Raw genomic sequence first — 12,457 nt, 5'->3', positions numbered from 1 at the left:
TTTCATAAGAAACCCATTTCCTTTAAGTTCTAGGCACTATGTGAGGCACCTTGCTCAACCACCCTGGTATTATTCCCATTTTACAGATGAGAGAACTGGGCTCACAGGCTAGATATTTTGTGTAATATCATAAGGCTTTGGTTGTAGAACTGGCGTTTAAACCCAAGTCTCTGGACCAGTGTGGCTGCTCTCGACCTCACAGCTGTGCTTAGTCGTAAGCTGGCTTGATGGGATGAGTCGCGGAACGCCCCCAGTGTGCCCTCTCTGCTCACCTCTCCTTACCCATCCTACAACTCCGGGGACTTCAGTTAACACGGAGTGCCTTGTACTTCCAGCAGTAAATGGAGGGTGAATAATTGTAAAAGCTGCCTAGGTGCAGGGCCAGAGGATGTTTTATGTATTAAATTTTCTCCTGTGTGTCGCCTATTTTGAAATTATTCCAAAGCCTTTTTTCTGTTCACTTAAAAATAATGATCTTTAAAACCTCAGAAGTACACTGAGATGTGTGTGAATTTTTTTTTCCTTCCTTAAGAAATCTATTTATTTGAATTTATTCACTTCCCGGTGTCTCTAAAGATGCTCTGTTGTTGCAGGCAGACATCTGGTCCCTGGGCATAACAGCCATCGAGCTCGCAAAAGGGGAGCCCCCTCACTCCGAGCTGCATCCCATGAAGGTTTTATTCCTCATTCCAAAGAACAATCCCCCGACGCTGGAAGGCAACTACAGCAAAGCCCTCAAGGAGTTCGTTGAAGCCTGTTTGAACAAGGAGCCAAGCTTTGTGAGTCTTGCAAGCTCGGGGCGAGCGTCTCTTCCTGTGCGGCCACACTTGGTCTAGATACATTTTCTTGGAATTTCTGTAATTGCTCTTGTCCTAGTCACCATTGTCTTCACGATCTCGTTGATTTTTTTTTCTAATTTTTTTTTTTTTAACATTTATTTATTTTTGAGAGAGCACAAGCGGGGGAGGGGGAGAGAGAGAGGGAGACGCAGAATTTGAAGCAGGCTTCAGGCTCCGAGTTGTCAGCACAGAGCCCAATGCAGGGCCCGAACTCACGAAACGTGAGATTGTGACCTGAGCCAAAGTCGGAAGCTTAACCGACCGAGCCACCCAGGCGCCCCACGTTAATTTTTTTTCTACATGGCTATGATTGATTTGAGTTGCAAATGTTTTTATTTATTGTTTATCTTGCAAGAAACGAAAATCTACTTATTTCCTTTCAGATTGTCTACCTTCTCATAACCTCATTGAGCCCGAAGACTGTTCTCCTTAATATTATATGTGGAATCATAAATTTTTAATATTTATAGTGAAAGGTCAGGCTATTTTAAGCCGTTTTTAGTAATCGCGAAGTCTGGCCAAAAAAATAATGGCTAAATGTGTCTTTAAAGTAGATGTTTTCAGTTTCTTCTTGGTGTGTGTGAGGAAAGAAAAGGCAAATAAAAAAACAGAAGTGAATCACCCACCTTGCCCTCCTATCCTTTCCTTTTTACTCTTTTCTTGGGTACAGTTGACCCTGGCAGAGTCATATGGCAGTAACCCTATACAGCGTTAGCCGAATTGTCTCTCAATTAGGATATATCTTTGAAAGTTACCTTTGTATTTCGGTGTTGTGTATAGCACCGTATCCCCTTGATTTGTTTCTGAGTTTTGCAGCAGCATGGGCTGAAGGCCAAGCCGAAGCCCTTTTTTAATGAGCTCCTATCTGAAAAGGGGTGACTGAGTTTACAAGAGCACCATGGTTCTCTAATATGCCAGCTTTGTGAAGGAATGCGATGGGGAAATGCAACATTTTCTCCGAACCTCTGGGGGTGCAGCCTGAGGCCACACAAGCCGGCATCTCAGGAAAGCATCAGGCGTCAGGGGTGTGGACTGTTCCTCTCTCTGTCGACACCGCTCTGGACGTGCTGTCTTGATGTGAGCCCCCCGCCACGGTGCAGCAGCACTTGAGAAGATACACCCGCGATGTGTACTCACCTTCCCATTCCAAGTCGACTTCTAGTATCCGCCTACTTGCCCAGTGCACACATCCCCATCCCTGCCTGGTCCCCACGCGCATGGAGGGAAAGGACGAGAAGCTGAGGGTTTGAGCACTTCTGACACACGTGGAGCTTCACAATCAGGGAAACAGACAGGGAGGGAGACATAACCTGAGGTGACCCAGGTTTTCTGTAAGCTTGAATTTGAGACACCTGCCCGGCTCTCATGAATAAAGCTTTAGTTAACTCGGAGTAGGTGGGACCTTAGTCTAACTGGTGTTGTTTGTGTGTTCTTGCTGTTTGCCCCGGTTTGGGCTACATTCATTTCTCCCTGGGAAGCCATGCTCCCCGTAATGATTGGGTTTGCCATCCTCAAAAGCGGTTGCCAAGTTCCAAGTATGCTGTGTGGCTGTGGCCAGGCTGAACCGAGGCCCTGGGTGAGGGCCTCGCCCCAATCCCAGGGGAAGAGACAGACTAAGGAAACCAGTATTTCTGAATTGGGGAAGCTGATGAGCCAGGGAACTTGGGTTCTGTTTCGGTGTCAAAGAAAAGGGAATCTCGGGGCGCCTGGGTGGCGCAGTCGGTTAAGCGTCCGACTTCAGCCAGGTCACGATCTCGCGGTCCGTGAGTTCGAGCCCCGCGTCAGGCTCTGGGCTGATGGCTCAGAGTCTGGAGCCTGTTTCCGATTCTGTGTCTCCCTCTCTCTCTGCCCCTCCCCTGTTCATGCTCTGTCTCTCTCTGTCCCCAAAATAAATAAATGTTGAAAAAAAAATTAAAAAAAAAAAAAAAAAAAAAAAAAAAAAGAAAAGGGAATCTCTTGGCTCCTCTCTAGTTTCCTCTAGATGTAGCCAAATGAACATTTATCTTACTGTGTTGGGGAGAAGGAGCCAAACGTTAACATAGAAGATCACCAAGGTAATACAGAATATATATTTTCTCTCCTGCCGGCATTTGTAATAACATGTCGTGTGAACACCAGAAGGTATGTGTTCTAGGTGTCTTGAATGATCTCTGAAATTCTCTGACACATTTCCTGTGTAAATGTGTTTTTCTAGAGGAAGGTTGTTTGCTTTCATCGGATGGTTACCTATAGAATGTTCAGGACCGCATTAGATACTAAGTGCTGTGTGTCCACACTGAACGTGGACTCCCACCCACGGGTGCCCAACGACTGTTGTTTGAATAATGGCTTTTGTTACGGAAACGAACTCTGAAGCAGAACTTGATCTTTAGTTTAGTTTTAGCATGTTGTTTGACATTTTGAGGCAGAAGTCTGTCCTTCAGGGCAGAATCAGAATGCAGGGAACTTCATCTTATGCTTTCTCTCGTTTGGTGGTTTGTTTCCCAGAGACCCACTGCTAAGGAGTTACTGAAGCACAAGTTTATAATACGCAACTCAAAGAAGACCTCCTACTTGACCGAGCTCATCGACCGGTACAAGAGATGGAGGGCCGAGCAGAGCCACGAAGACTCCGGTTCTGAAGACTCAGACACGTGAGTCGGCTCCCCCGGATTATAGGGTGCACGTGAGCCGGGCTCCTGTGGGCTGTGGGGGTGGGGGGTGCCTGTGAGCCCTGGGCACGCGTCACATTCGTGTGTGTTCTTGTCTCTTGTTTGGGTGTTGTGGGGGGTGGGGAGTGGTTGTTACTGCCTTGCTTGTGAATTCGATATGTCTTTAGATAATCCGGCTTGATGGGGATTCTTGTGTTTGCACGGGACAGTTTGGGAGCCTATTAGCCTCTTTTTGTTGCCAGTGGAGTCTGCCCAGGAAAAATCTGTATGGCGGAATTGCTCTTAAAGGACTAGAACTGGCCTCCTTCTCCTTTTCTTCTTCCTGCTGTTAAAAATATTGATCAAACTGCCCTAAAAGTATTTTTTAAAAGATAGAAACGTATGTTTTTACGATCTCGTGTTGTGTTGTGGTAGACACTTGGGTTGTACAAGCTCTGTGGGAAGCTGCTTACTAAAAACTGGCATCAAGTTAAGCCTGTTGGGATTCCGTTAGCTGAAGACACGAACGAGGTGTCGGGGGAAGCTAGACCACCTGCTCTGACGTGAACGTGGGGGCCGTTAGGACAGTGTCCTGAATACAGGCTGTGAGTCACTGATGAGACATCCAAGAGGATGTGTCCAGTGTAGAATGGCATCCAGGCTCAGGAGGCGTGTAGGCGAGGGTCATGGATTTTAAGGCATCACGCTCTAAATGGTCATTGGAGCCACGAGAGTGAATGGTGCTGCCCAGATTCCATCTGCAGAGTGCGAAGGACCGGAGGCCTAGGGCCGAGTGCTGGGAACCACCTAGTGTAGAGGACGACCCTGTGGATGACCCGGGTCAGGGGCGATCTGGGTGCAGAGAGCCTGGAGGGGAAGGGTGACGAGCAGGAACATTGAGGCTCAGGGCTCAAGCAGGTGAAGGACTGAGCAGTAACCCCCTTGTCCAGTGGTGTGCTGGGCATCAGTGGCCTTGGGCATCAGTGCAGGGGCGAGGTTGGTTCTGGCGTGAGTAGAATGTAAGGAATGGAGACAGTGAGTGTAGGTAACACATCCAAGAATTCAGACTGAGACATGGCCGTAGCTCGAGGGGCGGGTGTGTTGAGGGAGCCACAGGCCTGGCTACTTGTTGTTCATGGGAAGGGAGACCAAGAGGAGAAAAGTGCCCTCTGGGAGAGGGGTTGTCGCACAGCGGGGGATTGTTTTGCAGAAGAGACGCCTCTCTCCCTTTCGGGAGGCAGGATGGAAAGTGTGGGTGCGGCTGGCACTGTGGGAAGTTATGGGAGCCTCAGTCTGATGGTCTCTCCTTTTCTCTGAGGCAGGAGGCAAGGTCCTCTTCTGAAAGGAGGGTCGGGGGGGTGTGGTGGTGGAGAGTGGAGATGGGAGGTAGGGGTGGAGTCTGGGGTTGGGGCAGGAGAGCGTGGGTCTCCTTGGGACGGAGCCGTGCGCTGGCTCACGGAGTTGGCCTGCATTTCTCTACAAAGGGAAACAGATACTGACAGCCAGGCGTCTGGAGGCAGCGACTCTGGGGACTGGATCTTCACTATCCGGGAGAAAGATCCAAAGAATCTTGAGAATGGAGCCCTTCAGCCTTCAGACTTAGAAAGGAATAAGGTAACGTTGGCTCAGCGACTAACACCTGTCATCCTCAGCCAGTGGTGGTCCTGAGTCCCTTTTGTGTGGAGCCTGCTCCTTTACTGGGCAGGCTTTTTTGGAATTTCTCGGTCCCTGAATTGACAGATAAGAAGTTATGTTGTCTGGTATCCTACGATTTCACTCCTATGTGGAATTTGAGAAACACAACAGGTGAACATAGGGGAAGGGAAGGAAAAGATAAAAACTGAGAGGGTGGCAAGCAGCAAGAGACTCTTAAATACAGAGAACAAACTGAGGATTGCTGGAGGGGACGTGGGTCGGGGGGTGGGCTGAATGGGGGATGGGTATTAAGGAGGGCACTTGTTGGACTGAGCGCTGGGTATTATATGGAAGTGACAAATCACTGGGTTCTACTCCTGAAGCCAGGATTGCACTGTATGTTAACTAACTTGAATTTAAATTAAAAAACAAAAGAAAAAAAGAAAAAGATTCTATCTCATGACCCAGAGAGTCAGACCTGAGAATCTGGCCTCAGGTCTGCTCTGCAGAGGCTGCTGCTGTCTCCCCACCCCACCCCCAGCCCTGCACCACCACCGTGGAATCCGTTTCCTGACACTTGCACATTAGCAGGGGTCAGGGTATTGCTTTGTGTATTGGGGTTACTCATAAAAGGTACCAGAATTTTGGGATGAAGTTTTTGTTTAAGATCTTAAAGACAAATGTAGTGCTTTTGGTACATATATAAAACCTTATTTTGATTAATTGGTTTTATGCCTATTTAAGTTTATGAAAAACTGTATTTTTAAAATCTTTTTACAGCACGGTGGCGTAGTCCCTCTCCGGCAGTGTAGACCAGTGGCTGCCCCCTGGTGATCCTATAAGTCTGGCTTTGATAAGCAGATAGGAGTTATTATAGAGGTTGCAAAAGTAGAAAATAGGCCGCTGTCCTACGACAGTCACTTGGCAACAGTCAGCTTCGGTTCTGGTTTCTGTAGTCAAGTCTCACTACATAGGTAGCACAGTGTTGGAATACAGATGCCACTTTTGGGACCTCGTGGGTCTTTCCATTTGGAATCCGGACCCTGGTTTCCCCAGCTGCATGCTTGATGCGCATTGCTGCAAATGAAACATTGTAGTTTAGTGAAAGACAGCAAGACAGACCCATTGGGTATCCCTGCAAACAGACAGCATTTCAGATTTGATGTGATGCATGTCTGAAGTCTACAGTTTGAATTGTTGCAGTATGAATGTTAAAATACTTCCCTCTGATTACCTTTTCTTTCTTCCCTAAGATGAAAGACATCCCAAAGAGGCCTTTCTCTCAGTGTTTATCTACAATTATTTCTCCTCTGTTTGCAGAGGTAAGATCCCCAGTTGACTTTGAGGTGGGGGGGATGTGGCGGGGGAGGTAGTGGGGAGCAGGGTCCTCTTTCTGTGACATGTTGCCCGTAGCATTTGGGAGGTTAGAAGAAGTTGGCACAAGCAGGAGGAGAGTCCACACCGTGGTCCCATGAGGCCGGGCAGCATTGGGCACGACCTTCCCGGCGCCCCTCCTGGGAAACGTCCCTGTGATGTCACCTCAAGTGTCCTGGCCCAGCCCAAGTCTCTGTGTGACCAGGGCGATTTTCAGCCTCAGTTATACTGCCTTCTACAAAATCTGTTTGGCTGTAGCGTGGGTGCTTTGCCGCAGACAAGTGTATGGCGATGTAAAAAGTAGAATTTTATTTGAAAGGAGAAATTGGATTCCCTGGAGACCTCAGTTGTCCCAGAGTGCCCCCATATTTCACTGGGATCCTCCTGTAGTCACTTAACCCAGCAGGCCACCAGTGTCCCCAGTGAGCAGCCCGTCCCTCCTTCGTTCTGGGACTACACCCATGTGCTCTTCCCCGTTCCTTCCCCGGGGAGCCCCCCACACCCCCACCCCTGACTCATGTAGGTACCTATATGTATGTGGCATTTTGAGATGTTCTCAACAATAGATTTTTGAAACTGAAGATTATTCTTCATCCAGTTAGTAGGTGATTTGAAAATCAAGTTGGAGATCTCCCTGTCCTTTTTTTTTGAGCCCCCCCCCCCCCCCCGGCTGCCTGTAAGATAATTCAGAACAAGTCGCACTCTAGTACCTTCTGTTTGGTGATTCAGAGCTCCCCACGGGAGCCTCCATGCACACAGGCTCCCCGCCCTGCTCACTCCACTTGGCCTGAACCTCAGTCACACAGTGACTCCCCCTTGGCAAGGTGTTCCCCCCCCCCGTGTCCGGGTTGGCTTCATCCAGCTCCTAGTCCGTCCCCTGCCCAGGGTCTGCCCTCTCGAACTTGCCTGAGGGGCCATGCTGGAGCCTGGAGTATGGAGTTGAAACCACTGAACGCACGGGTTTCCCACAGGGCAGGTGGAGGCTTCTCTGGGTCCCTCTTTGGCTCTCGTCCTGGCTGATTTTTCTGGGTACTTGCACTCTTCCTCTTCTGTCCATAAGACACCATCTTGCTCATTATTGTGTAGTTTGGGAGAGTGGTCCTCCAGGCTTTCTGGATGTTCCCTTGCTCCCCTGTGATCTTGCCATTGGCGCTCCACCAGCGTCAGGCAGTTTGGGAAAATGGCATAGGTATTTCCTGTTTGTCTGAAGCCATGTATTTTTCGTGGGGCATATGAAGAAACTGTTCTGGAATCATTATTTGGAACTAATGAATTAATCCTAAATGGAATACTGCTTTGATTTTGATTTTTTTTCCTGCTAGCCTGAAGGTAAAGTCACAGGTGTCTTTTCTTTGTTTTTATTAGTAGTACTTGGTAACCACATGTTTGAAGTGTTCAGTGTGTGTCATTTTACATCATACTCCAAAACTCCTCAACCCCGTGTCTGCGGATGCGCGTGTTCCTGACATCAGTGGGTGCAGGTGGCTCATTCTGGTCGGGGGCTGATCAAGCAAGGGAGGAAAACCGAGTGGGAAACAGGGGAAGGCAGAGGTTACGCACTCAGGACTTGTAAATGCTGTTCTCTGTGGTTGTTAAGTGATGGGGAGCCCTAGACAGACACCGGTGGCCACCTCCGGGTCTGCTGCACCACAGTCTGACCAGCAGGAGCCCAGCGAGCGAACCCCCTCCCGCTGCCCCTCCCAACGACACGGCTTCCGGTTCCCTCGTGTGTCCCTTCAGCCGTGGAAAATGTGGTCAGGATGGGGTTGGTGCCGGGAGTGATGTGTTCCCAGCAGCTTGAAAGCCGAAACTAAAGGTGAATGATTTCCTAAAGGTGAAATCGAGGAGGGGGGCTCTTGTTTGGAGAGGCTCAGCCATGCACCTGCTGCCTGGTGCTGGAACAGCTTTCCCTGTCACGGGGCACGTCTTGGTCGCATCCATCCCAGAGAGGGCTTACGAGTCATCAGCCTCACGTGAGGCGGTGCTAAGGACACCGTCATGATTTCTTATGGGGGCAGAGGGGCCGATAGGGACGCCAGCTTCCCAGAATTTAGGGGTGCCAGTTGGTTGCACGAAGGAGAATGTTTTGACAGCCCCCGGGTCCAGAAAGGCCATTTGCTGGAGCCTTCAGAGCCAGCCCCTTACCACCAGGATCTAAGTCACAGTGCACGCTGCAGCTTTGCTGTGGAAGCCAGAGCTGAGCGACTTTGGGATTGCTTTTCTGGTAGAGATTAAGGTCGAAGTGGAACGAGAGAGGGACGGATGCCTCGATCAGATCTTGGAAAGATGCACAGAAGGCTAGCTGTCTCTGTTCCTCGCTAGCGGAGGTGGTGACGTACGTCTGACTCCTGCCCTTCCTGTACAGAGTGCTGTCACGGAGCTGTTCCTGGAAAGGAACGGAAGTGGGCAGCGGTCTGGGCTGGCACGTCATGTAACCCTGTATAGGAGGTGCTCGGCGATCCCCGTGCCCATGTGGGTCATGCTGCTCTTTGTGTATTTCCAGTTGAAGGAGAAGAGCCAGTCGTGTGGCGGGAACACGGGGCCCATAGAGGAACTGCGCGGGGCCATCTACCTGGCAGAAGAGGCCTGCCCTGGGATCTCGGACACCATGGTGGCCCAGCTCGTCCAGCGGCTGCAGAGGTAACTGCGTCCAGGGAGGAGGGCCCTGCTGTGTCTGCCCCGTGGCTGTCTCTGCCCTTCCAAGGGACTGCTGGTCAGCCCTCTCTGTCCCTGGGGCGCTTCGGTCCCGGTCGGGTGCTGTTAGCTTCCCGCCACACGGTTGAAACAGAATCAAGTTTCAGAAAGTTCTGAGTTCTAGAACTCAATCACTGTAAAAGAATGATAGGAATCTGGAAGGACCACAGACTTTGTGAGACTGTAGCTCTTACCACGTAAATGCCCAGTGCCTTTAAAAGGCTCCTGTCTGCTCCTAGTGAGGCAGCCTGACCCTCCGCCGGAGAGGTGTGCTCCTTACCCACGTGTTTGTAACGCGCTTGGTTTTCTGCTTTCAAAGTCAGGCCCACGGTGCTAGAAGTTGGGGCTCGGTGAGTTAGGACATGGGCGTGTTCGCTTCCTCGGTTGCCTAGGCCACTTCTCCCCCCCGCCCCGCTGGTGCCTGGGAGCCCTGCTGTGTCAGCAGGTGTGCTCTGCCCTGCCTGTGGCCCTGGGGTGGGGGTGGGGGGGGACGGCCTGGGCTTCCCCACCCACTCTCAGACTTGCGATAGCCTCCTTGTGAAGGCCGCTTCGATGTCACTCCCGCGGAAGGGCAGTCATTTGGGGGGTTGGAGAGAGTGGAGAGGTGTGCTGTGACCCAGGCTCTGCTCTGCACCCCCAAACCTTTGCCACTCTCCCAAAAGCCAGCCACGTCATGGCTTTGAAATTCACCTCCTTTGGGGCACCTGGGTGGCTCAGTTGCTTAAGCGTCTGACTTTGGCTCAGGTCATGATCTCATGGCTTGTGGGTTCGAGCCCCCACATCGGGTTCTCTGCTGTCAGTGCATAGCCTACTTCGGATCCTCTGCCCCCCCTCCTCTGCCCCTCCCCCACTTGCAGTCGGTTGCTCGCTCTCAAAAGTAAACAAACATTTAAAAAATTTAAAAAGGAAAACAAAAAATACCTTCCAGGTGAATTGTGAATTGTCCAGGCTCCTGAGCCCCTTCCAGAGCAAGGCCGAGCCTCAGTGACAGTGAGGAACATTTCAGCTCTTTCCAGAGAGGCTGCCTTGACAACACATAAGGAAGTTGGGGGCACATTGGGTTCCTTTTGCCACTTGGAAGTGATGGCCGAAGGGGCTGCCCTCTGGCAGGGGCCGGCGACGTAGGGGCCGGCCTTGCTCCTCCCTGCAGGTTTGTCCCCGCGGCCACAGGCTCCTTTGTAGAAGGTGTCTGGCCTTCCGAGCTGGTGCTCGAGGGCTGCTGGAGAATGAGGCCCGTTTACGTGGCCGCCGCCTATTCTGAGGCTGGAAGGACTCCGTTACGCTTTCAGGTTTACCCCCCTCCCCGCTGTTGACAGGAACAAATCTGAGGCATAAAGGAAGAGAGAGCTGCAGTCACCCGTCCGCTCACCCGCACAGGGGCTGACAGGTCTGCGTGTGCCATCCTGCGTGCACGTGCAGAGACGGTCGTGTGGCATTGTTAGAGGGCTCACCGGCTGTTGGTCGTGAGACAACCCTTCTCAGCTCCTCGGCTGCCCCCTGTTCCTTCATCATAACTTAATGGCCACTTTTCTCATTTCTCGGAGCAGTCTGGACTCCCTTCACTCCCCATTCTAGTTGTGTTTCGAAAATTCCTGTTAAAAGGAACCGTACAATCACGTGGCTGGTTCTGGTGGTTCTGTGCGTGGTCTTGGTTTGGTTTGCTGCTTTCCTAGTGTCCCTTTTAGGACTCTTTTCCACGTTGTCTCAAACTGCCTGAAATGCTTAGCAGGAATGCCTGCACGTGACCCGATTTCCCCGAGGCTCCGGGACACGGGGGTGTGGCCTGTGCATTTTTGTTGATCTCTCTGCTCCCTCCTTGGCACTGTGGACCCAGGGATCTCCACCTGTGCTCTTCAGTAGACAGTGTGAGCCACGCACAGAGCTTCAGGTTTTCTAGTTACCTCATGAGAAAACCGGAAGAGTGGAACAGGTAAAGTTAGTTGTAATAATAGATTTTTTAACTCACTGCTTGCCACATCTTTCTCGACACGTGGTCGGTGCACACTGTTACCGGGGAGGCGTTTCGTACTTGCTTTTTACCAGGTCTTTGCAGTCTGGTGTGTTTTACGCTTCACAGCACGTGTCAATGTGAACTGGCCACTTTTTGGGGTCTCGGCCACCGCTGGGGTGAGCGTTGAGCATCTGTAAGTCAGATGTGATTGCCGCTGTCCACATCATGTTTAAATTTGTACTCGCGGGGAGCCTGGGTGGCTCAGTCGGTTGAGCGTTCGACTTTGGCTCAGGTCACGATCTCGCGGTCCATGAGTTCGAGCCCCGTGTCGGGCTCTGTGCTGTCAGCTCAGAGCCTGGAGCCTGTTTCGGATTCTGTGTCTCCCTCTCTCTCTGCCCCTCCCCCGTTCATGCTCTGTCTCTCTCTGTCTCAAAAATAAATAAATGTTAAAAAAAAAAAATTAAAAAAAAAAATAAATAAATTTGTACTCGCCAAACACTAGTCCACATTCTTTCTTCTGGCCTCCAGACCATTCTGTCTTGTTTTCCTTTCCTTTGTCATGTGCAGACACGCTCTCCTCTGCAACCAGCAGAGGACCCTGCTCCTGGGGGGCTCTTAGCTGGGTCCCCACAGGCTTATTAGCAGGTGCTGTCCATTCACTCCTTGGAGGCCCCCCGAGCTCTTCCTGTGTGTTCCCCACCCACATGCCACCATGCCACAGTGGCCACTGCTGCTGCCTCATTCCCGTTTAGCTCCATAAAGGCGGTCCCTCAGTGGATCACCTCAGAAAAAATAAACGATTTTTGTCTAAAGCATTTCAGAGACTTCTGTGTCTTAATTTGAATTAACGCGTGGCTCTTTTTGCATGGCATCAACTCCTCCCATGGCTTAGACGTTTATATTTCTTGGAAAATGAGTTTTAGGATCTGTGGCTGGAGCCTGCTTTTCAAGATCTTCCGTGATCCTTTTCTCTGGGAGGGTGCCAAGTATTTTAATGCCTTAAAAGAGGAGCCAGAGGTTGGAATGTTTGACATTCTCTCCATTGAACAGGTCCTCAGCCCTCTCCTGTGACTTGGGCTCTGTTTTGAGGTAGCCGAGGGGATCTTGGCCATAAGAGGACCCCGCTCCTTTTTTGTTTTTATTCCAGAGCAAGATAGTACTGCAGAAGTAACAGAAACCAGAAGAAAGTGCCGTGACCCCACCAGTGCAGCCCAGTTAGGAATATCAGTTTTGTTCATTGGCTTCCATTGTTCTATACAGATCATAAATTTACCCAACTTTTTACATGTCTCCAAATTCGTGCACATATAAGTTTTTGATATTCTATAGTATTT

General features: G+C 50.5%; 1 protein-coding gene across 4 annotated transcripts in view; it reads left to right on the top strand.

Annotated features, from left to right (window-relative positions):
- Nucleotides 1–12,457, top strand: part of STK24 (serine/threonine kinase 24) — a 121,239-nt gene that overhangs the window by 106,824 nt on the left and 1,958 nt on the right. For all 4 annotated transcript variants that reach the window (XM_043582010.1, XM_043582027.1, XM_043582019.1 and 1 more), the window contains 5 exons: nt 594–779; nt 3,327–3,472; nt 4,954–5,083; nt 6,358–6,426; nt 8,982–9,118. In XM_043582010.1, coding sequence (XP_043437945.1) covers nt 594–779; nt 3,327–3,472; nt 4,954–5,083; nt 6,358–6,426; nt 8,982–9,118 — 668 coding nt within the window. The remainder of the gene's footprint in view (nt 1–593; nt 780–3,326; nt 3,473–4,953; nt 5,084–6,357; nt 6,427–8,981; nt 9,119–12,457) is intronic.

Source organism: Prionailurus bengalensis, chromosome A1 (genome assembly GCF_016509475.1).
Source record: "Prionailurus bengalensis isolate Pbe53 chromosome A1, Fcat_Pben_1.1_paternal_pri, whole genome shotgun sequence".
In the NCBI taxonomy this organism is placed as follows: Eukaryota; Metazoa; Chordata; class Mammalia; order Carnivora; family Felidae; genus Prionailurus; species Prionailurus bengalensis.
This window is presented reverse-complemented; position numbering and strand designations above follow the sequence as displayed.